Source organism: Salvelinus namaycush, chromosome 10 (genome assembly GCF_016432855.1).
Source record: "Salvelinus namaycush isolate Seneca chromosome 10, SaNama_1.0, whole genome shotgun sequence".
Lineage (NCBI taxonomy): Eukaryota > Metazoa > Chordata > Actinopteri > Salmoniformes > Salmonidae > Salvelinus > Salvelinus namaycush.
In genome coordinates, this window is record NC_052316.1 from 12694884 (window position 1) to 12719605 (window position 24722).

The 24722-nt window shown below is 42.6% G+C and overlaps 1 protein-coding gene across 2 annotated transcripts; it reads left to right on the forward strand.

The window, feature by feature from the left end:
- Positions 1-5793: 5793 nt before the first annotated feature.
- LOC120054693 (CTD small phosphatase-like protein 3) lies at positions 5794-24706 on the forward strand. 2 transcript variants are annotated; one of them, XR_005477631.1, is made up of 14 exons: positions 5794-6419; positions 8231-8360; positions 8456-8590; positions 11284-11395; positions 13069-13180; positions 13308-13394; positions 13528-13590; positions 15406-15485; positions 15685-15811; positions 15916-16011; positions 22137-22362; positions 22540-23066; positions 23605-23820; positions 23908-24706. XR_005477631.1 is itself a non-coding variant. In XM_039002233.1 (11 exons), exons 1-11 carry the CDS (start codon positions 6324-6326, stop codon positions 18748-18750), a joined length of 1104 nt encoding a protein of 367 aa, XP_038858161.1. In that variant the 5' UTR covers positions 5798-6323; the 3' UTR covers positions 18751-20376. The 2 variants fall into 2 exon arrangements, 1 of the variants encoding a protein (XP_038858161.1); XM_039002233.1 differs by lacking the exons at positions 22137-22362; positions 22540-23066; positions 23605-23820; positions 23908-24706 and adding an exon at positions 18685-20376 and having other exon boundaries at positions 5798-6419.
- The last annotated feature ends 16 nt before the right edge of the window (positions 24707-24722 follow it).

A 24722-nucleotide genomic window follows, 5' to 3' on the forward strand; every position in this document is an offset into this window, starting at 1 on the left:
ACTCTGCGGTCCAACTCATCCCTAACCATCTCAATTGGGTTGAGGTTGGGTGATTGTGGAGGCCAGGTCATCTGATGCAGCACTCCATCACTCTCCTTATTGGTCTAATAGCCCTTACACAGCTTGGAGGTGTGTTGGGTCATTGTCCTGTTGAAAAACAAATGATAGTGGGACTAAGCGCAAACCAGATGGGATGGCATATCACTGCAGAATGCTGTGGTAGCCATGCTGGTTAAGTGTGCCTTCAATGCTAAATAAACCACCGACAGAGTTACCAGCAAAGCACCCCCACACCATCACACTTCCTCCATGCTTCACGGTGGGAACCACACATGCGGAGATCATCCGTTCACCTACTCTGCGTCTCACAAAGACACAGAGGTTGGAACCAAAAATCTCAAATTTGGACTCATCAGACCAAAGGACAGATTTCCACCGGTCTAATGTCCCATGCTCGTGGTTCTTGGCCCAAGCAAGTCTCTTCTTATTATTGGTGTCCTTTAGTAGTGGTTTCTTTGCAGAAATTCGATGATGAAGGCCTGATTTCACGCAGTCTGAACAGTTGATGTTAAGATGTGTCTGTTACTTGAACTCTGAAGCATTTATTTGGGCTGCATTTTCTGAGGCTGGTAACTCTAATGAATGTATCGTCTGCAGCAGATGTAACTCTGGGTCTTCCTTTCTTGTGGTGGTCCTCATGAGAGCCAGTTTCATCATAGCGCTTGATGGTTTTTGCGACTGCCCTTGAAGAAACGTTGAAATTTTCCAGATTGACTGACCATGTCTTAAAGTAATGATGAACTGTCGTTTCTCTTTGCTTATTTGAGCTGTTCTTGCCATACCAAATAGGGCTGTCTTCTGTATTCCACCCCTCCCTTGTCACAACACAACTGATTGGCTCAAGCACATTAAGGAAAGAAATTCCACAAATTAACTTAACAAGGCACACCTGTTAATTGAAATGCATTCCAGGTGACTACCTCAAAGCTGGTTGAGAGAATGCCAAGAGTGTGCAAAGCTGTCATCAAGGCAAAGTGTGGCTACTTTGAAGAATCTCAAATAGAAAATATATTTTGATTTAACAATTTCTGGGTTAATACATGATTCCATATGTGTTATTTAATAGTTTTGATGTCTTCACTATTATTCTACAATGTGAGAAATAGTAAAAATAAAGAAAAATCCTGTAATGAGTAGGTGTGTCCAAACTTATGACGGGTACTGTAGTTTATGAAAGTTAAATCAGGAAGGCTGGTCTGAATGGCTTGTCACTTAATTCATCTTAGTAAACACAATTCACATTGCTTCCTATGTTACTCATCAGCATAGCAGGTGTTTATATGGTAATGATTAAATCGTTACTTCATGCAAAGCAGGTATCCTTATGGATGGCTGCATGTTGCAGTTGGTCGGAAGCAACTGCAGCGACTTGACGGCGACTTCATCAAAACCAAGGCAACTTCAAAAACTGCATGACCGTTGATCACATGATTTTTGTCAAGTTCATAGTCGACATGCAAGTCAGACAACTTTTATACCCATATTGCAACACACTTTAAAAGTCGGTGACCAACGTTGATCAATGTTTTGACAAAAGTGATCCGCTCTAATGCGCCCGTTGACTCAGGTTGTTTCTGAACCACCATCCATTGATTACAAGTGCAGCGTTACAAGGCTTGTCACTAGTTACCACAGCCACTTTCTGGTTTTCATTTAAGGTTAGCAGTGTTTACTCATCTCATATGTATATACTGTATTCTATTCTACTGTATTTTAGCCAATGCCACTCCGACATTGCTCGTCCTAATATTTATATATTTCTTAATTACATTATTTTACTTTAAATGCGTGTATTCTTGTGAATTGTTAGATACTACTGCACTGTTGGAGCAAGGAACACAAGCATTTCACTACACCCGCAATAACATCTGCTAAATATGTGTATGTGACCAATAACATTTTATTTGACTTGTCAAACCCCAAACCCCAGTCGTCACTGGCCTGATCTACTTGGTCTGTTTTGCAAGGGCTCCCAGTTGTCTTGCGATGACGCGCTTCTTGGTTTAGAAACTCTGTGGGCCTGTTCAAGCGGATCACTTTTGTCAATGGTCACCACCTTTCAAAGTGTGTTGCATGGATAAAATTGTCTGACTTGTGCCTACATTGTGACTGCATGAACTTTACAAGGTCATGAAGTTGACTGTAGTCGACTACAAGTTTCTGCAGTTGCTCTTCACCAACTTCATCCTGCAGCCATCGGCTGCATTGTGGGAGGCTCTATATACATTGTCAACCAATCATTAAGGTGTTTTTGTTCGACCCACACGATGACGGAAACAGCAACCAACTTTGCCATAATTCATAGTGGCTACAAGTTAATGTGATATTTAAGGCTCACTGATTATACAATGTACACACATGATTTCAGTTTGTGAGTGTGTGATATGGGGTTTGGAGACATGTGTATTTCCACATTATATATTTTTATATATATACAATGGCAACACTGCCATGTTAATCTGAGCTTTGCTGTTGGAAAATCACATTAGTGTCCGACTTTTGGCTGTCGCAGATGCACATCCCCCGACTTCACTCCGACTTGCATCTTGTCGGTTGGTGTAGCCTTACCATTCAAACGCGCCCTGTGTTAACAAGGCAACTCTCCATCTTAACTCCTCCTTCGCATTTACTGGACTGGTTGAACAGTGCAGAAGAGTACCTCCCCCGACAGTTTTTTTTTCTTCTCGTCAAAGACCAGTGTAGAGCACAGGTGTCAAACTCATTCCACGAAGGGCAGAGTGGCTGCGGGTTTTTGCACCTCCCTTGTACTTGATTGATGAATTAATGTCACTAATTAGTAAGGAACTCCCCACACATGGTTGTCTAGGTCTTAATTGAAAATAAAAAAACAAAAACCTGTAGACCCTGAATGAGCTTGACACCCCTGCTGTAGGGGATCTAGCTCTGTGAATAGAAGGTTACGCACATACAGTTCTATGAGCTATGCTAGTCATTCAATGGGATATCCTTCCGCCTGGCGGCAGGATGAGTACTAGGATATTAATATCTCGAATTCCGTGCCGCGGGTGTGATGCGCGTGCCCCCACCCCTTATAAATACCTGGGCGCATAGCATCACTTCCTCGAGACTCTTCCCGAGGCTACAAGGGAACCGACATCTGGACTAGCATAGTCCCTAGCTCATAGAACCGTGGTTACGTGAGTAACCTTTGTTCTATTTCACTTGAGGGTCTATGCTAGTCATCATCTGGCAGCCGCACATGTCAGACAGAGCAGTGCCCAGGAGGTGGCAACGTTACCACAGACTATGTGACTGGGCAACCAGCTAGGCTTGCAGGATAATGTCTACAATCCAATGTGAGAGGCTTGCTCTGTACTCTATCGCCAAAGCACACAAACAGCTGATCAGAGCGACGGATCGCCTTGCTCCACGTACATGTTTAGGGATTTCACAGGACAAAGAGTGCATCCATCAACATCATTAGCCCCAGTGGGCATGGAGGTGGATAAGGCTGTTAGCACCATTTGTTCACGTGACCTGGGGGCAGAACCTTTGGTAGGAAGGCAGGATTAGGCCGCATTGTAACACATGCCTGGGGCTCCCGAGTGGCGTAGCGGTCTAAGGCATGGCATCTCAGTGCAACAGGCGTCACAGCAGTCCCTGGTTCGAATCCAGGCTGCATCACATCCGGCCGTGATTGGGAGTCCCATAGGGTGGCGCACAATTGGCCCAGCGTTGTCCGGGTTTGGCTGGGGTAGGCCGTCATTGTAAATGAGAATTTGTTCTTAACTGACTTGCCTGGTTAAATAAATAAAAACACTAACAGATAAAGCATTGAGCTCGCCAATCCTCTTGGTAGAGGCGATGGTCACCAGAAACACAGTCTTAAGAAGAGGTTTCAAGTCTATAGTGTCTTAAGGTTCAAAGTGAGGTCTAGATAGTACTCCAAGAACCAGATCCAAATCCCATTTGGGGGCTCTTTAGGCGCGTAATCGACGGACTCCCTTAAGAAACCTTGCCATGAGCGGATGGCTGCCAAGTGGACCGTCTTGCTCTTCATCATGACATGCTTAAATGACTGCTGCGTACACCTTAAGTGTGGATGCAGCCCTGCCAGCATTGAACAAAGACCTCAAGAACTGGACCACGGTTTTTATGCCGCAAGATTCTGGAGCAAGCCGCTGTTCCCCACACCACTGGCAGAACATGTGCCACCTTATGTCATAGGTTGACATGGTGGACAGGTTCCTGGCAGTCTGTACGATGTTAACAACAGAGGGCTCAAGATGTAAACCAGACCATTTTCGCTGTTCAGCGGCCAGGCCCACAGCTGCAGGCCGGAGGGATTCGGATGCCGCAATGTGCCCCCCGCCTGTGACAATAGGCCCGGCCTCCGAGGTAGTTCCCATGCTGCCCCCTCTAGGAGTGACAGTATTGTGCTGAACCAGTGGCGTTACGGCCATCTCGGGGCAATCAGAAGGACCTGGTGACCCACTTCCCTGATTCTGTCCAGGATCGATGGAATCAGCCACTAGTGGGCCAGGGCATCTAGGCCCACTAGAGGGTTGGGGTTGGATATCGAGAACCAGAGGGGGCACTGTGTGTTCCTCTCTCTTTTGTTCTTTTTTTACCCCCTTTTTCTCCCCCAATTTCGTGATATCCAATTGGTTGTTACAATCTTGTCTCATCGCTGCAACTCCCCAACGGGCTCGTGAGAGGCGAAGGTCGAGTCATGCATCCTCTGAAACATGACCCACCAAGCCGCTCTGCATCTTAACACCTGCTTGCGTAACCCGAAAGCCAGCCGCACCAATGTGTCTGAGGAAACATTGTTAAACTGGTGACTGAAGTCAGCTTGCAGGTGCCTGGCCTGCCACAAGTAGTCGCTAGAGCGCGATGAGCCAAGGAAAGCCCCTCGGCCAAACCCTCCCCTAACCCGGACGACACTGGGCCAATTGTGCGCCGCCCTATGGGACTCACTATTCGGCGAAGAGCAAGCATCGCCCAAAATGGAGTATACTCTACACATTCAACGAAAAACTCACCTATGGAGTCTTCACATCCACTTCCGCTCACCTGCATAGCTGAGGGATGAAAAGAGAAAGTGATGCTACATGCCCAGGTATTTATAGGGGGTGGGGGCATGCGCATCACACCCTTGGCATGGAATTACTCTGATATTAATATCTCGACTCATCCTGCTGCCAGGCGGAAGGATATCCCATTGAGTGACTAGCATAGACCCTCAAGCGAAATAGAACTAGTTTCAGGCATTTCTTTTATGCTTGCTACATTAGGAGTGTAAGATAAGATAAACATAAGATAAACTATTCATCTTTATATCGGTGCCATCATAGTGTCTGTGACGGCATGGGCAGCACCATTGAGGCTACAACCCATTGGAATCCCTACCTAGTTGACTACTTTAAAATGGCAGAAGCATGGTGGAAGTCCTCAATGGCCATGCCCATGCTAAAAAGGGTTATATCCATGATGTGTTCTCTATTATCTCTGAGTGTTGCCTTGTTAACATCCAAAAGCGCAAGTTGTGTCACAGGCTCTTTCCATAGGGGAAACACTATTTTCATACCGAAGTGACTTTTTCGTAGCAGGTTAGGAGACTGAGGTTAATGTCAAGAAGGGGGTTAGGGTTAGCGAAAATCACTTTGTATCGAAGTGGCATGAAAAGGGTATCCCACAGCAGCGGTAAACAACAGTTTCTAAACACAGAGGCGCAACATCGCAAGACTTTCGGGAACGCTTGTAAAACAGAACAAGCAGACCAGGTCAGGATTTGGGGATTGAGAAGTCAATGAGAGAAGTGAACAATTCTTCCTTAGTTGTTACTTTTCTAGAAATCTAAAGGCACAACCTAGATTCGAGCCAGTGTTAGTTGAACATGTTAATACTCCAATCTCATTTTCGTCAAAAATAACTTTAAATCGACAGAGTGCCTTTGATTTTACGGCCTTTACATGCACAGTTCGGCGCGAGACGACCGTTAGACCCGATAACGTATTGTGGGCATGAGTTTAGATAACCAACATCGCCTAGAAACGTGGTCGGGGATTTATATCGGAGAAGCAGTTTCTTCCTATCTTCACACTATGCTCTCTTCGTGTGAACCTTTCCGGTAGATAAAAAATAAACCAGACGGAACAAGAACGAATGGGAGGCGACAGACAATCACAAACAGGAACTGTTTTTTTCTCTCGACATTTTGAGTAGGCCCAAGATTATTTTCACGAGCTGTATAACGAGTAATGTTTGTGTAGCTACACAACACATTTCAGTTTGTTAAGATGAGACTTCGGTCTCGAAGTATTGCTGACCCTTCATCAGCACGGTTTAACGGTCGGTGGAACTCAAAGAGAGAGGCGCGGAACGTAACTCAAAAGGTAAGTCGAGAAACTTGTTTTGCCAAAATTGCTTGGCTTAATGTGAACTTCGAATGCGTATTACGCACTATCGTTGGCGAACAAACTACAGTAGCTAACTGCCATAGGAGCTTGATAGCTAACTGGTTTAACGTTAGCTAGCTAATGGTTGTCAAAATTGGCTATATCGTAAAGATTTATGAAAACACATGCTTTTTGGTCTTCATTTAAGGTTATTCATAAGGTTGGCAGTGTGGTTAAGGTTTATCGTCAGATTATTATGAAATAGGTTGTAGAAATAGGTGGGTTTAGTCTTATGACTTTGTCTGTGGGAACTTGTGACGACCCCTAGCTATGTTTGTACAATTCGAAAAGTAAAACAATTACGCGCTTGCGTACGTGTGGCTAATCGACTTATGGTGCTTTCACAACAACTGGGAACTCGGGAAAATAGGTCAAATCATGACGTCAGTGATTTTCAAGTCGGAAAGACGGAGCTCAAAAAGGTGCCCGAGTTGGATGACCATTCAAAACGTTTTTCCTAGTTGTCTAGAACGTCCGGAAGTCGGAGATTTCCAAGTTCCCAGTTGTTTTGAACGCGGCATTACAATGTACCACTCATTGCAGGGGCAAACGGAGCAAAACGAGTTTCCAATGGACAAATTCAGGTAGGTCCCTAAACCGTTTTCTTCCGTTTAAAGGGTAGGACACATTTAGTTTTTACTCACCAAAGACTTGGTAACGTAGTTGTAGTCACGATCTGGTTACCTGTAACTACAAACCGTTCAGTTTTAGCGTTTTTAAGTACATATTAACTTATTTTCGGATATCTTAGGAACTACCCACAATGCACTATTTCTCAACGTCATATGGAGAACTTTTCCTACCTAGCTAGTTCCAACTTGCTATTAAAAAAAAGCTAGTTCTAGCTTGCTAATGTTAGCTACTAGCCATACTAGCATGTAATTACATTCCAAACCAAGTGTTGGCGCTGGTAAGCTACTATGTACATCCACAATGAAACCATGTCCTGTTTGTTTGGTAGTCGAGCGAGTGAGTGTTAGAGTAGTTTTCATTTGTAGCTAGTGCTGTAATACCCACAGTGCAGTACAACCCACAAGGATGGGATTACGACTCGTTTGTGGCCCAAAAATGAGAAGCAAACTGAAGTCGGAACGGTTTGTCCGGTTGAAGCTAGCGTATTGGAGTATGGGAACCATGCTCACGTCTACTGTATGTGGTGCTCGTTTCACCCCGGAGGACTTTGATGGCTTAGTATAACCAGTGGAAGGCAGGGTTGGGGAATGATATTCTGACAGAAACCAGGTTCTGTGCTGAGCGTGAATGTGAAGCCTGTAACCTATATTACAATATCCTATTGGTTAGCTAGCTGCTTCTCCTTGGCTCTTCTTTGACTTTGGTAGCTAAGTCAATCGGTAAGTCGATTTCTCTACTTTATCTGCTGGCATTTTTTGTGTTCTGTGGGTTCCTGTCTGGTTTTTCCAAATATATTTATAACTAATCCTGTCTGTGGTTGTTCTCTAGCTAGGCTGGGCAGCCGGCCAGGCTAGGCTAGTTGGCTAACTGGTTAGATGGAGTTTATGTATTTTCAAAACTTTAGTTTAGTGTAATGTAGCTGTACGCTAGGTGTTGATAGCAACTGGCTGACTCACGCAGGTTGGTAGGGCTAAAATTAGCAGGCTTTGGTAGCTAACTCGGCCATCAATCGGTAAGTCTCCGCTCTCTCTACGTCATTTAGATTCTGATCCTTTGAATGAGAACTTTTGGCTACTTTTTCATACTGTTGTCTCAATTATATTTTCTGTGTGTAGGATGAAGAGGTACAACAGCCAGATGACCAGTCACTCTACTCTGATGATATCCCCACCGCTACAAAGCGCCCTCTTATACAAGGGCGTGGGAGGAAAAGAGTGGCAGCCCTAGACTATGAAGACAGAGAAGGTACCTGTTTATTTTGGTGAATGCAATTGCTCTATTGACATTTATTTCTAAATGGCAACACAATACTGACTGAATCATTCTGTATACATTTCCAGATCTGGGCTTCAAGACCCCTGTTAATGTGCGCCATCACCGGGTGCTGTCGGAGCTAAACCCCTCCTTTCCCCTCAATTCCACTGTGCGAAATATCTACTCCCCTGTTGTCCATTTCCTCACTCCTACCAAGGAAAGTAAGTATAGGTTCAAAATTGCATACTTCCACACAAGTGGTACCGGAGCGCCAAGTCAAGGACCAAAAGGCCCATTAACCACTTCTACCCCAAGCCATAAGACTGCTGAATAATTAATCAAATGGCCACCTGGACTATTTACATTGACACCCCCCCCCCCCCCCCCCCCTGTGTTTTAATACTGCTGCTACTCGCTGTTTATTATCTATGCATAGTCACTTTACAAAATACCTTGACTAACCTGTACCCCCGCACATTGACTCGGTACAGGTACCCCCTGTATATAGCCTCGTTATTGTTATGTCATTTTCTTGTTACTTTTGGATAATAATTTTAAAAAACACTATTTAGTAAATATTTCTTAACTCGATTTCTTGAACTGCATTGTTGGTTAATATGGCTGCAAGCCCGACGTCGGTACACTTATGACAACAGCCAGCTCAAGTGCAGGGCGCGAAATTCAAAATATATATTTTTTTAAATATTTAACTTTCACACATTAACAAGTCCAATACAGCATATGAAAGGTACACATCTTGTGAATCCAGCCAACATGTCCGATTTTTAAAATGTTTTACAGCGAAAACACCACGTATATTTATGTTAGCTCACCACCAAATACAAAAAAGGACAGACATTTTTCACAGCACAGGTAGCATGCACAAAGCCAACCTAACTAACCAAGAACCAACCAAACTAACAACTTCATCAGATGACAGTCTTATAACATGTTATTCAATAAATCTATGTTTTGTTCGAAAAATGTGCATATTTCAGGTATAAATCATAGTTTACATTGCAGCTACAATCAGAAATTGCACCGAAAGCAGACAGAATAATTACAGACACCAACGCCAAATAACTAAATACTCATCATAAAACATTTCTGAAAAATACATAGTGTACAGCAATTGAAAGACAGGCATCTTGTGATTCCAGACAATATTTCCGATTTATCAAGTGTTTTACAGCGAAAACACAATATAGCGTTATATTAGCTTACCACAATAGCCAAAAACACAAGCAATTTCCCAGTAGCAAAAGTAAGCGATCGTAACAAACAAGCAAAAGATATATAATTTTTGACTAACCTTGATTTTCTTCCTCATGACAGTCCTATAACATAAGGTTATACATACACTTATGTTTTGTTCGAAAATGTGCATATTTAGAGCTGAAATCAATGGTTACACATTGTGCTAACTTAGCTACTTTTTCCCACTACGTCCGGATTTTTCCTGACACTTTTTCTGACACACATATTCTGACCAAATAGCTATTCATAAACATAACTAAAAAATACATGTTGTATAGGAAATGATATATCCATTAGTTCTTAATGAAATCGCAGTGTTAGAATTCTAAAAATAACTTCATTACGATATGCAGCTTCGGTATAGCTAGAGTACCCAAACGTTGGGCGCCCACGACTAGTTCACATGTACGACAGATATATGAAATAGCATCATAAAATGTTTCTTACTTTTGCTGATCTTTCATCAGAATGTTGGACAAGGTGTCCTTTGTCCAGAACAATCGTTGTTTGGATTTAGAACGGCAACTTTCCCTCTTGATTTAGCACGCGCACTAGCCAAGTGGCACGGATCTCTCCATCGTCAACAAAGTCAGAGAACGGAACACGGCATAACTCCTGAAAAAATTTCAATAATCTGATTAAACTATATTGAAAAAACATACTTTACGATGATATGGTCACATGTATCAAATAAAATCAAAGCCGGAGATATTAGTCGTCCATAACGGCAGCTAAACAGAAGGCAATCCCACTGTCTACCTCGCGCTCCCAAGAGTACCGGAAATGAGGGACACGTCATACAAAGAGCTTGTATTCCAATTCAGACCAAGATAAACACTAAATTTCTTCTCTCACAGCCTCTTGACATCCAGGGGAAGGTCTATGAAGTGCACGTAGACTCTTACGTATCATGCCCATGTATAGGCAGGAAGAAGAACAGAGCCTCGATTTCAGACTTTCCACTTCCTGGTCAGGAAGTTTGTGCCAAATGAGTTCTGTTTGACTCACAGATATAATTCAAACGGTTTTAGAAACTAGAGAGTGTTTTCTATCCAATAGTAATAATAATATGCATATTGTACGAGCAAGAATTGAGTACGAGGCCGTTTGAAATGGGCACCTTTAATCAGAGCTACTCAATACTGCCCCTGCAGCCATAAAAAGTTAAGGGCTTGTAAGTAAGCATTTTACGGTAAGGTCTTGTATTCAGTGCATGTGACAAAATTAGATTTGATTATTAGGTAAGCATACGAGTGTGTGTGTTAGCTTTTGTATGCAGGTGGGATAGTCTGCCTGAAAGACCAGAGGCTAGTTCATGGGTGTGCAGTTTTTCACAGCGTTCAGATAGTCTGTTCTGCTTTACACAAAACATTTCTTTCTTCGTCTTGGAGAATAGGCCATCATGATTTGGCACTTTCCTGGGTCCATTGGGTAGGCCTTTTTGTTTACAGAGAAACTGTCATTTGTCAGTTTCAAATAAACAAACTACTGTATAGGCTAGCAAGGACTTGCATTGTTTATCAAACATGCATGTCATTCTGTGATTCTTGAGGCAAGAGTGGATGAGGTCAAAACAGTAATATCTTAATTGGTCTAGTGATATACCAGGGTGAATGAGTCCTATTAATTTTAATCGAGGCAGTTTTTTCCTATTCAGATGTGAGAACCCCCAGCAGTGCTGATGTGATGAGCCCAGAGCAGTGTGTGTTTGGCTATGGTTCCATTAGCCTTCTCGCTGGAGATGAGGACCGCAATGACACTTTCAGCCCGTGAGTTATGCCATTTTTATATTGTGTTCTTGGTGCTGTGGAATACAATTATAGGGCGGCACAATATATCGGTGAGCATATCGGAATCGGCTGATATTAGCTAAAAAAAATTGTCTAGTTTGCTGATGTTCAAAACCGATGTCAAAGCTGATGTGAATAATGTAGGTAGATGACCTAATGACGCCATGAAAAATACAGCGCTACCAGAACAAAAGCAGAAAAATACTAAGTGCACACTTCCAACAAGTTCAGGTTGAGCAGTCATTTGAAAGAGTAAGAAAATTTCAGCGAGACAACTCAGGCAAAATCCGTTAACGGCAAAATAATGGAATTCATTATGCTACTTGCTATGGGCGTCACGACTGACATTTGGACCAGCGATGTCAGCCCCATGAGCATGCTGAGTCTGACAGCACAGTGGGTCGACGAGGATTTCGTACTGAGGAAGGCCATATTGCATGCTCAAGAATGTGCTGGTTCTCATACCGCTGCTGCCATTTCAATGGCATTTGAGAACATGTTTGAAACTTGGAAACGTGAACACACTCCTATCGCCAATCGAACTGACTCGAGAAATAAGCTAATTAACTGCGTCTGCAGCAGACGTGATACCCTCTGTCATGGCATTGAAACGCCTGCTCAACAAAACTCCCAACACAGACCGTGGGGTTAAAACTTACAAAAGTACTGAAGGCTGTGGACAGGCAATTCGGTGGTATTCTCTCTGAGCCTTTTTACTGTGTTGCCACCATGCTTGATGCTAGGTACAAGGACCGCTACTTTGACGCATACAAGAAGCAGAGTTTACGTGAAATGTTACATACACAACTGGACAAGATGGAAATGGACAGTGACAGTGTGCACCGAGGAAGAGAGGCCACGGACAGACAGCTGAAACTTCACTGCTTGACATGTATGTTGAAATCCTGGTTGAGAATGAAACGACTGAACAATGAAACAGCACAGCAAGTAAGTGAAAGAAATAGGTTTTGATTGTTTTACTGGTAATGGGGGACATTTTGTAAATGGCGATTAAAATATATTTTTGGTGTGTATGACCTTTATTTTAACTAGGCAAGTCAGTTATGAACAAATTCTTATTTACAATGACGGCCTTCCCGGGCCAAACCTGGACGACGCTGGGCCAATTGTGCGCCGCCCTATGGGACTCCCAATCACGGCCGGATGTGATAAAGCCTGGATTCGAACCAGGGACTATAGTGACGCCTCTTACACTGAGATGCAGTGCCTTAGACCGCTGCGTCCATGTGTGTTAACTATTTAACTGTACTAGAGTGCTTAAAAGCCCGTTAAATTTTAAATATCGGTTATCTGTATCAGAAAAAAATATCGGAATCGGCCAAAAATGTCATATCGGTGCATCCCTTCTGCACGCCATACCATATATTATTAAATCCAATGTCTACTTATTGAGTTGAATCACCTATGGGGTTATATTAAAATGCAGGATCAAAGAGTTACCAACAAACCACCAAAATGGTATCAAATAACAGTTAGCTGGCCAGCTTGACCAACTTAATAGTTCCTGCTTTGTGATGCACCTCTGCTGATATAATCCACTGCCCAGAATCGCTTTCCCATTGTCTGTGGTTCTGGAGGACTCACTGCCTTGTCCTGAAAGTAATTTTAATCCGTTGCATTGTTGTCTTTAGCTTCTCTTTCATCAAGAACATTCCATCCAAGTGCCAGCAATCCAAACCCTGCATAAGAGACATCCCACCTAAGACAAGGAGTACTCCCCAAGCCACGCTAGTTTTAGATCTGGTGAGTGTTGGGTTTAACTTTTTGAGTTCAGTGACTAAACAAAGCATTTACCTGATTATATTAATATTTATTTGATGTATTAAATCATGTGTGGTACCAATTGTTTGAAATTATTTCTGTGTTCTAGGATGAAACGCTCATGTACAGCTCTCTGAATGTGATTGAGGATGCAGAGTACACCTTCCGCACATGCTTCCAGGACAATCCGTACAAGGTGAGTGAATCAACCAGTTCCTTCTAGACTTGTAATGACTGGTGTTTATTTTTTATTTTTTTAAGTAGAATGAATGCCTGTTTTATAATGACAGTAACATAAAAGATTGTAGTATCTTCTCTTAACTCAATAGGTCTACGTGATTCTACGACCATATGTGAAAGAATTTCTGGAAGCCATGACAAAACATTTTGAGGTAAGCTTCTAGGCTTGATTGCTAAGTTCTTATGTGTGATGTACCCATATATATTAGGTTTTTTTGCAACCTACTCAACTTTTCCCCCATTGTGGGGGTTCTACTAAGCTACAGTGCATTCGGAAAGTATTCAGACCCCTTGACTTTTTCCACATTTTGTTAGGTTTTTAGAATTTTTGCAAATGTTTAAAAAAAACATACCTTATGTAAATAAGTATTTAAACCATTTGGTATGAGATTTGAAATTGACCTCAGGTGCATCCTGTTTCCATTGATCATCCTTAAGATGTAAATACAATGTGATTGGAGTCCACCTATGGTAAATTTAATTGATTGGAAATGATTTGGAAAGGCACACACCTGTCTATAAAGTCCCACAGTTGACAGTGCATGTCAGAGCAAAAACCAAGCCATGCGGTCGAAGGAATTGTCAGTAGAGCTCCGAGACAAGATACAATTCCGCACCATTTAAGGTCACAGTTGCCTCCATTCTTAAATGAAAATAAGTTTTGGTAGTTCCAGACTCTCAATCGGGGGGGAAGGACCTTGGTCAGGGAGGTGACCAAGAACCCGATGGTCACTCTAACAGAGCTCAAGAGTTCCTCTGTGGAGATGGGAGAACCTTCCAGAAGGACAACCAATCAGGCCTTTATGGTAGAGTGGGCAGATGGAAGGAAGCCACTCCTCAGTAAATGGCACATGACAGCCCGCTTGGACTTTGCCAAAAGGCACCTAAAGGATTCAGACCATGAGAAAAAAGATTCTCTGGTCTAATGAAACCAAGATTGAAGTCTTTGGCCTGAATGCCAAGCGTCATGTCTGGAGGAAACCTGGCACCATCCCTTCGGTGAAGAATGATGTTGGCAGCATCATGCTGTGGGGATGTTTTTCAATATCAGGGACTGGAATACTAGTCAGGATCAAGGAAAAGCTGAACAGAGCAATGTACAGAGAGATCCTTGATGAGAACCTGCTCCAGAGTTCTCAGGAAGTCATACTGGGGCAAAGGTTCACCTTCCAACAGGACAACGACCCTAAGCACACAGCCAATACAACGCAGGAGTGGCTTTGGGTAAATTCTCAGAATGTCCTTGAGTGGCCCAGATTGAACATCTCTGGAGAGACCTGAAAATAGCTGTGCAGCGACGCTCCCCATCCAACCTGACAGAGCTTGAGAGGATCTGCAGAAAAAAATGGGAGAAACTCCCCAAATACAGGTGTGCCAAGCTTGTAGAGTCATACCCAAGACTGTAATCACTGCCAACGGTGCTTCAACAAAGTATTGAGTAAAGGGTCTGAGTACTTATGTAAATGTAATATCAGTTTTTATATATATATATATATATATATATATATATATATAAATGAAAAACATGTTTTTGCTTTGTCACTATTGGGAATTGTGTGTAGATTGATAAGGAGGGGAACAATATAATACATTTTAGAATAATGTGGAGAAAGTCAAGGCGTCTGAATACTTTACGAACACCATCGTGTTCGTGAGAGTCGTCTTTCCATAGGGGGGTCATAATAGTTTTGTAGGCCAAACCGTTTGGACGCTACAGTTGATTTTGTGAGAAGACCAATTTTCAGGATGTCTCATGGTCTGGCAAACACCACTGTAGCTCTGTCACCTTTCACCACAGATGTGTTGGATTGAGACACATTCAATGTAACAAAAAAAAACATCTGGTTTAAACTGATGGATTTGTATAGGGATTTTTTTATTATGCTAATTGATTTCTGCAGGGGCATGGACCAACTCAAGAGGGTTAAGGACATTTAATTAAATATATCAAATGTGTTTGTTTTCAGATGTTTGTTTATACATCTGCGAAGAAAGAATATGCAGAGAAAATACTGGACATCTTGGACCCGAAGAGAAGGCTTTTTCGGTATGAGAAGTTAACATTGTAACTTGTGTTGCTGTCTGTTATTTTAGCCCTACTTGTTTTGCTGTATTGTTTTAGAGATATTGCAGCTGCAGAGTTTTGTTTACCAGAGACAGGCTGACAATATCATCTGATTTGAGGACCGTATTTCAGTTGATATTTGGATGTACTTAACTCTCCTTTTTTAAATTTCCTTTTATAGACACCGTTTGTATCAACAGGACTGTACCTGTGTTCTGGGGCACTATGTCAAGGACTTGGGTGTACTTGAGAGGGACCTTGCTAAAACAGTGGTTTTGGACAACGCTCCACACACGTACCCCTACCATGTACATTTGCTGTGATGTTATTCACTTAATTATAAAATGCTTTATTGTTTTTTTTGGATGCAGAGTGGTTTTAATAAACTTAACTTCCTACTTTATTTCTGCAGCTGATGAATGTGCTTCCCATCAAGAGCTGGTCTGGAAATGATGATGACAAAGAACTTCAGAAGCTCATCCCGTGTCTTGAGAGACTGTCAGGAGCAGTAAGTTGACAATGATTTGGTATCCCACCTCACAGGGCATAACTGTTTTTATTTTGGGTATTGTCTTTTTAAAGAAATCTTGACATTTCCATAATTTGCTACCTATGCTGAACAACAATATTAACCCAACATGTAAAGTGTTGGTCTCATGTTTCATATGCACAAAAAGCTTATTTCTCTCAAATGTTGTGCACAAGTTTGTTTACATCCCTGTTAGTGAGCATTTCTCCTTTTGATAGGATAATCCATCTACCGGACAGGTGTGGCATATCAAGAAGCTGATTAAACAGCATGATCATTACACAGGTGCACCTTGTGCTGGGGACAATAATAGGCCACAGCTGTCTCAAGTTTTGAAGGAGCGTGCATGAATGTCCACTAGAGCTGTTGCCATATAATTGAATGTTCATTGCTCTACCATAAGCCGTCTCCAACGTATTTTGAGAGAATATGGAATCAAGTCCAACCGGCTTCACACCACATGTAACCAGGCCAGCCCAGGGTCTCCATCTGGCTTCTTCAGCTGTGCGATCGTCTGAGACCAGCCACCTGGACAGTTGATAAAAATGAGGAATATTTCTGTCTGTTGTGGGGGGAAAACTCATTCTGATTGACTGGGCCTATGCCCTCCCAGGCCCACCCATGGCTGCACCCCTGCCCAGTCATGTAAAATCCATAGATTAGGGCCTAATGAATATACACTGCTCAAAAAAATAAAGGGAACACTAAAATAACACATCCTAGATCTGAATGAATGAAATATTCTTATTAAATACTTTTTTCTTTACATAGTTGAATGTGCTGACAACAAAATCACACAAAAATTATCCATGGAAATCAAATTTATCAACACATGGAGGTCTGGATTTGGAGTCACACTCAAAATTAGTGGAAAACCACACTACAGGCTGATCCAAGTTTGTAATGTCCTTAAAACAAGTCAAAATGAGGCTCAGTAGTGTGTGTGGCCTCCACGTGCCTGTATGACCTCCCTAAAACGCCTGGGCATGCTCCTGATGAGGTGGCGGATGGTCTCCTGAGGGATCTCCTCCCAGACCTTGACTAAAGCATCCGCCAACTCCTGGACAGTCTGTGGTGCAACGTGGCTTTGGTGGATGGAGCGAGACATGATGTCCCAGATGTGCTCAATTGGATTCAGGTCTGGGAAACGGGCGGGCCAGTCCATAGCATCAATGCCTTCCTCTTGCAGGAACGGCTGACACACTCCAGCCACATGAGGTATAGCATTGTCTTGCATTAGGAGGAACCCAGGGCCAACCGCACCAGCATATGGTCTCACAAGGGGTCTGAGGATCTCATCTCGGTACCTAATGGCAGTCAGGCTACCTCTGGCGAGCACATGGAGGGCTGTGCGGCCCCCCAAAGAAATGCCACCCCACACCATGACTGACCCACCGCCAAACCGGTCATGCTGGAGGATGTTGCAGGCAGCAGAACGTTCTCCACGGCGTCTCCAGACTCTGTCACGTCTGTCACGTGCTCAGTGTGAACCTGCTTTCATCTGTGAAGAGCACAGGGCGCCAGTGGCAAATTTGCCAATCTTGGTGATCTCTGGCAAATGCCAAACGTCCTGCACGGTATTGGGCTGTAAGCGCAACCCCCACCTGTGGACGTCGGGCCCTCATACCACCCTCATGGAGTCTGTTTCTGACCGTTTGAGCAGACACATGCACATTTGTGGCCTGCTGGAGGTCATTTTGCAGGGCTCTGGCAGTGCTCCTCCTGATCCTCCTTGCACAAAGGCGGAGGTAGTGGTCCTGCTGCTGGGTTGTTGCCCTCCTACGGCCTCCTCCACGTCTCCTGATGTACTGGCCTGTCTCCTGGTAGCGCCTCCATGCTCTGGACACTACGCTGACAGACACAGCAAACCTTCTTGCCACAGCTCGCATTGATGTGCCATCCTGGATGAGCTGCACTACCTGAGCCACTTGTGTGGGTTGTAGACTCCGTCTCATGCTACCACTAGAGTGAAAGCACCGCCAGCATTCAAAAGTGACCAAAACATCAGCCAGGAAGCATAGGAACTGAGAAGTGGTCTGTGGTCACCACCTGCAGAACCACTCTTTTATTGGGGGTGTCTTGCTAATTGCCTATAATTTCCACCTGTTGTCTATTCCATTTGCACAACAGCATGTGAAATTTATTGTCAATCAGTGTTGCTTCCTAAGTGGACAGTTTGATTTCACAGAAGTGTGATTGACTTGGAGTTACATTGTGTTGTTTAAGTGTTCCCTTTATTTTTTTGAGCAGTGTATTTCAATTGAATGATTTCTATGTATAAACTCAGTAGGATTGTTGAAATCGTTTCATGTTGCATTTATGTTCAGTATACTTGTCTTCTAGGATTAAATCCAGTTTGACAAAACAAATGTCGCATGCTATAGAGATCTAATTCGGGAAGTGGGTATAAAATGGGACCCTTGTGAAAAACATGTCCCCTTGGGTGTAGAGAAAGCAGAGGAACAAACCTTGAATCAATCTCAAACACTTAGCCAGTATTCTACAAAATACCACAAGTCAAACTTGTCTTATGTTTGGAAATGTCGTTCAAGACTGGGCCACCACTTGTATTCCACAAGAAACATCACCAGCAATTGTCCTACCAAAGAAATAGTTGATGTTTACTAATTTGAAATCACAATTTTTCTGTAGGATGATTTCCGGGAAGTACTGGAGAGGAGGACGGACCACTTTCACAGATTGCTCTCTGAGGATTGAGAACCAAACAGGATTGATCATCCTTATCCTGTAATATGTTTAATTGTGAACATGAACTGGATCTTTGTGTACTATCCTATCCCTTCTGTATGATCCCTGAATGACCAGTCAGTTACTGATGTAGTGTGTTAATTTCAAACATGTACAGTTGGGATATGTTTCCACACAATATCACTCTGCAGAGCAAAACATTCCTAATAGTTAAAAAAATAACACAACTTGAAATAGCAACTTCAAATGTGTATACTTAATCATGCCAATTTATTGACAGAAAATAGCTTTTTTAAAGTGATCTACATATTGTTTGATTATTTTAGTGACAGTATGTATCACCTCAACAAAAGCCAGAGCAATTTCTGTAACTAACAAACAACTTTAACCATAATGGGGGTTTTTTTCAGATTTTATTTGAGAAATGTCATTATTTAGTCTTCTGTTTGGATAATTCTGGGAATTTTTACGCGCATATCGTCTCCCTTTATGCGTGCCTTTTTAGTAGGCCTACACTGCAGAAATGTCACGAATGTGTAGCCTACTCCCAACCTATGACGTTCATGGTTAGCATATTTTATCGTTTTTTGTACTAATCTGTGAAATGTATATTTATATGGAATTCTGACAATGTAGTGACCTGGAAGAATGAATTTTAAGAACTAACTTGTCAAACTTGAACATATCCCCATCCCCCCTTTAAACGGACGGTCTCGCCAAAGCTACTGTGAAATTCTACTCCGTTACCCCCCACATGCGGTTAGAACCCAAAGACGGCTATTGTTGGTTTCCCTATTCTCTTACATTAAGTTTCAACATACTTCACAAATCGGTCACTCAGGGGTTGGCACATGGTCACCTTTCAGTCGAAACAAAGGTTTGGGTAGGTTAATTTTAGAATGCCTTGGAAACCTACATGTGAAGAGCTTGCAAATAAAGTTTAAGTAACTGATTTGTTTTTAAATCTCTGGGAGGACCGGTGTGCATTACATAATGTTTTTATTTGTTTGACCACCTGCTGGTGACTTTCTATTAAGATTGAAGTAAGATTTGTTTTCGATCTGGACACAACAGCCCCAACCCCCTGATGTATAGTCTACGCTTTTGATTTATTTGCGCCATATGGTCTGTGTGACATGGTACGGAGAAAAGTGTATGGGCGGCATCGCGATCCTATGAAAGCCTATGGTGGGCGGTGGCTGAAACTTAATATTTTGTTCGACTTGAAATTTGATTGAGAAGTTCATTGTGCAATAAGACAAAAGTTGGGGGAAGGGGGGAAAAAACGAAGTTGGGTGGAAGAAATGTTACAAATACATTTAAACAACAGTAATTCTGCATCCCTCGAAAGTATGTAACTTATTTATTTTTTTGCATAATTTAATTATAACATAATACGTGTGGGCGGCACATTCACTGTACATTCTCTGTTGTATAGATATTTGGACTGCCTGGTCATATGGCTCACTGTACTATTTATAAACTAAACATTGAGTAGTGGTACAATCAGACAATTGAGGCTATCTTGCATATTGCTCCTCTTGTAATTTGAAACGGGAGAATTAGATTTATGTACTATTGATCAATAGACTACCACTTCAAGTATCCTTGGCAATAAAGAAAACCACTAGTCTCCTAATGATTGCAATTGGCATTCATTCACATGCAAATGAACGGCAAATGCACATTTCTTCTTACATACAAATTCTGTATGAGTTCAAATCGATGCCTTAGTCTGTTTACCCACTTTTCAAAATCTGCACAACTGTTATTATAGATTACGTAGTAAATCTGTATTTTGTTTGGCTAATGTACCCTACTCGTGACTTGTTTGGTTTATTGCATGTCTCAGAGATTCCAAATATAATCCGCTGGGCCTATTTTCAAAAATTATCAATCTGGATTTCGCCTGTCTGTTAGGATTAAATGCATATAAATAGAATGAATAGAACGGGAGTCTTCATTCAAGTCAATGATTAGTTCGTTCTATTCATTCTATTTGTATGCTTTTAATCCTAGCCAATAGGTAAAATCCAGGTCATTTTGGAAAAACGTCCCAGATGTTCATAATGCAGACTGGCGCGAATGGAGCAGACCATTTTAACCTTGACATTTATTTATTTAACCGTTATTTAACTAAGAACAAATACTTATTCACAATGATGGCCTACCAAAATGCATCCTGTGGGGACAGGGGGTTGGGATTAAAAATATAGGACAAAACACACATCACGACAAGAGAGACCTAAAACTACAACATAGCAAGGCAGCAACACAGCATGGTAGCAACACAACATGACAACATGGTACAAACATTATTGGGCACAGACAACACAAAGTGCAAGAAGGTAGAGACAACAATACATCACGCAAAGCAGCCACAGCTGTCAGCAAGTGTCCATGATTGAGATAAAACTGTCCAGTTTGAGTGTTTGTTGCAGCTCGTTCCAGTCGCTAGCTGCAGCGAACTGAAAAGATGAGCGACCCAGGGATGTGTGTGCTTTGGGGACCTTTAACAGAATGTGACTGGCAGAACAGAACACTCGGGCTCCCGAGTGGCGCAGCGGTCTAAGGCACTGCATCTCAGTGCTAGAGGCGTCACTACAGACACCCTGGTTTGAATCCAGGCTGTATCACAACCGGCCGTGATTGGGAGTCCCATACGGCGGCGCACAATTGGCCCAGCGTCGTCCGGTTGTAGGCCGTCATTGTAAATACGAATTTGTTCTTAACCTTTATTTAACTAGGCAAGTCAGTTATGTAAAAAAAAAATTGTTGTATGTGGATAATGAGGGCTGCAGTAGATATCTCAGATAGGGGGGAGTGGGGCCTAAGAGGGTTTTCTAAATACGCATCAACCAGTGGGTCTTGCGACGGTATACAGAGATGACCAGTTTACAGAGGAGTATAGAGTGCAGTGATGTGTCCTATAAGGAGCATTGGTGGCAAATCTGATGTCCAAATGGTAAAGAACGTCTAGCTGCTGGAGAGCACCCTTAACTTCCGATCTATAAATTACGTCTCCGTAATCTAGCATGGCTCGATGGTCATCTGATCACAGTTAGTTTGGTAGCTGATGTGATAGAGGAAACCAAGTCTAGATTTAACTTTAGCCTGCAGCTTTGATATGTGCTGAGAGAAGGACAGTGTACCATCTAGCCATACTCTCAAGTACTTGAGTGACTACCTCAAGCTCTAAACCCTCAGAAGCAGTAATCACACCTGTGGGGAGAGGGGAATCCTTCTTACCAAACCACATTACCTTTGTTTTGGAGGTGTTCAGAACAAGGTTAATGGCAGAAAACCATGAGGAAAAGCAAGCAATATCAACATGACTGATATTACTTGTCAGGTTTTATTAATGTGAAGTTGCCTATCTGCTGTTTGCTCTGTAGGCTGTACGACTATGACAAGGCGTCAAGCCACCAACCCAGAACATGGCAAGGAGATTGACAGTATGAAGGAGTCAATCGGTGACATCATCAATCAACTGCAGGACATTGATCTTGCCAGGCTGTCATTCTCCCCGTTCCTCGACTTGGACACACAGATCTCCTTGGCACAAGTGTCGGATAATCCTGAATCTTCAGTGGAGGAGCTCTACTCCTCACTCTGTTACAGGTTCTCACCTCTCTGAAAACCCAGCCAGCCAATCAACTTGTCCAAAAGTGATAATCAAACAAACCAGTTTTTAATTTGAGTGCAACTAATTAAACAGATTGGGTGTCATTCATTATTAATTATTCACAACATTGACATATGGTGGCAGAAAGATGAGTTATGTTTTGTTTTGTATAGAGCTTGATTCCTGCCACCAGCAACCCAGCAAGGGCTTCACGGCCGAGCGAAGACCGCATGATGGGGAAGAGGGAGTTCAGGATGGAACTCTTTCCACTCTGATTGTTACAGTGCACAATTTGGAAGACCCGGTGGAAAACTGCATCAGCACTCCAAAGTCAACCTCTCTGAGAGACATTGCCAATGACACAGACACAAAGAGATTGAGTCCAGAATCCAACAATCTGGTGTCCACCATTGATGAAGGCCAACCGCTGCTCGGCTTGCCGCCGGAGGGCATAGAGTTGACTGTGAGGCTGTCCCAGAGGTGGCAGGCATGGTACCGTTCTGTTGCTGCTGTAGATGCTGCCGAAGAGGCCACGTTCCTGTTGTGTGCTCAGTCCTGGCCTCCCTTCTGTTTGCTGCGGGGAGTCTCTATGCACTCTATTTCTACGTTCCCATAGATGCCCCAGACTGCCCTGACATGGTCAGCTGCCTCACTTTCACACTTTGCTGCTGTTCTGTAGCTGCAGTCCCCATCTTGTTGGGTATGTCTGAATCATTGTTTCATGTTAGACTCAAACAACTGTGCCTGTATACTGGGCTCTACAAACCTACTTATTTAGTTGGAGCAATCCATTTTTAAAATATATGCCATTTAGAAGTCTCTCCAAAGGACTCATAATCTGTCTGTCAAAGGCTTAGTCTTTAATTGTCAACACTTTTAACCATACTGGATTACTGGCAATTTCCTCCCTCTCCTTATAAATAGCTTAAACTAAAATAGAAAAGATGAGGATAACTAGTTCTCCAGTCACCTGGGCTGTGTCCTAATAGTTTCCATTACTTTCCTAATTTCCTTTATTTCTACTGAAAGGACCTGACTGATGAAAGCAACAATGGCAAAACTAATCCCTTCAACTATTGGTGGTCAAGCAGGAACGGAAGATATTATCAAAGACTGATGGGAAAGGATGCTGAAGACACATAATGCCAGACAGAATCAAACAGACCATTAGGTGTTTTGTGTTAGGTTTTCAAATTCGAATACTAAGGCCTTTTTACACTGCATTACTCTCCCTCTAGCTATGCTGATTGGTGTGATGTGCCAGTTCTGCACTGGGTCTTTGAATGCAGCTAAGGCTCTCCCCGGAAGACCGGCCATTCAGCAGCTGTTTGTCTATGCGTCTATGGAGCAGTTGTTTCTCTACATTCTCAATCTGTTGGTTCTGGCTAAATTCCTGCCTCAAAACCAGCTGAGGGTGGTGCCCATTTTGACTGTGGACTTTTCATTGAAGGAAGGTGAGTTGTTTTAAAGCCATTGCTCATTGTTTGACATTGCAAAGCTGATCATGTTTTGAGTTTCTCCCCCTCATTGTATTCCTGTAGGCTTGTCTACTGGCTCTGCCTCCATATTTGTAGCCCCTGGAGAGGCTTTGGATCAGGGATTACCATTTTCCCGCTCCTTGCCATGGTGGCTTTCGATCTGTACTGTCTGTATGACATTAGCCTCCGACAGCTGCTCTTTGGGTCTGGGGACACACTCTGTAATCAGACCACCCATTCATCCTGGCCTCTGGAGATGTCACAGAGCCCCAGTGGCAAATTCAGATAGGGTCATACCCACAGACATCTTGGAAACTCAGTGAGGAGGAGAGCATTTTCCCTTTCAACTTCAAGAGAAAGCTTATCCCAGAAATAGCCCATTCTTGTGATCTGTGTACAGTGAAGCTACACAGAATGCCTCTAACCTCTAAGTCTGTAAAGGCTTAAGTTGTATTTTGCTCATCATATACAGGACCTTTTTATGTGGATTCATGCATATTATCTGAAATGCAAGAGCCGTTCCTCCCTCTAGTTGTGGAGGAAGTCTTTAAGCAATGTTCTACGTCTTAATGTGTAATTTTAAGCTATTCCGCTGCCTATATTTAACATGTTCTGTGAAGTACTTTGACTTAAAATGTATAATTGCAAATGGATGGATATTCTACCAATAGATGTGCTCTCATAAAAACCACTGAATGCAACTTGGGTCTTAAAAATATATTTATTTTATCCATCCAAAAGTTTGTGAATGATACTTAAGTAACAATGAATGCAACTTGGGTCTTAAAAATATATTTATTTTATCCATCCAAAAGTTTGTGAATGATACTTAAGTAACAATAAAAGCTATTTGTAAAATGTTTTCTTCTGTTTCTGTT

Excerpts from the sequence above, each read along its gene's own strand:
- LOC120054693 (XM_039002233.1), top strand. The coding sequence starts at position 6,324 with ATGAGACTTCGGTCTCGAAGTATTGCTGACCCTTCATCAGCACGGTTT. Across the intron at positions 11,396-13,068 it reads CGCAATGACACTTTCAGCCC|CTTCTCTTTCATCAAGAACA; the intron begins GTGAGTTATGCC and ends TGTTGTCTTTAG. Across the intron at positions 16,012-18,684 it reads TTGAGAGACTGTCAGGAGCA|GATGATTTCCGGGAAGTACT; the intron begins GTAAGTTGACAA and ends ATTTTTCTGTAG.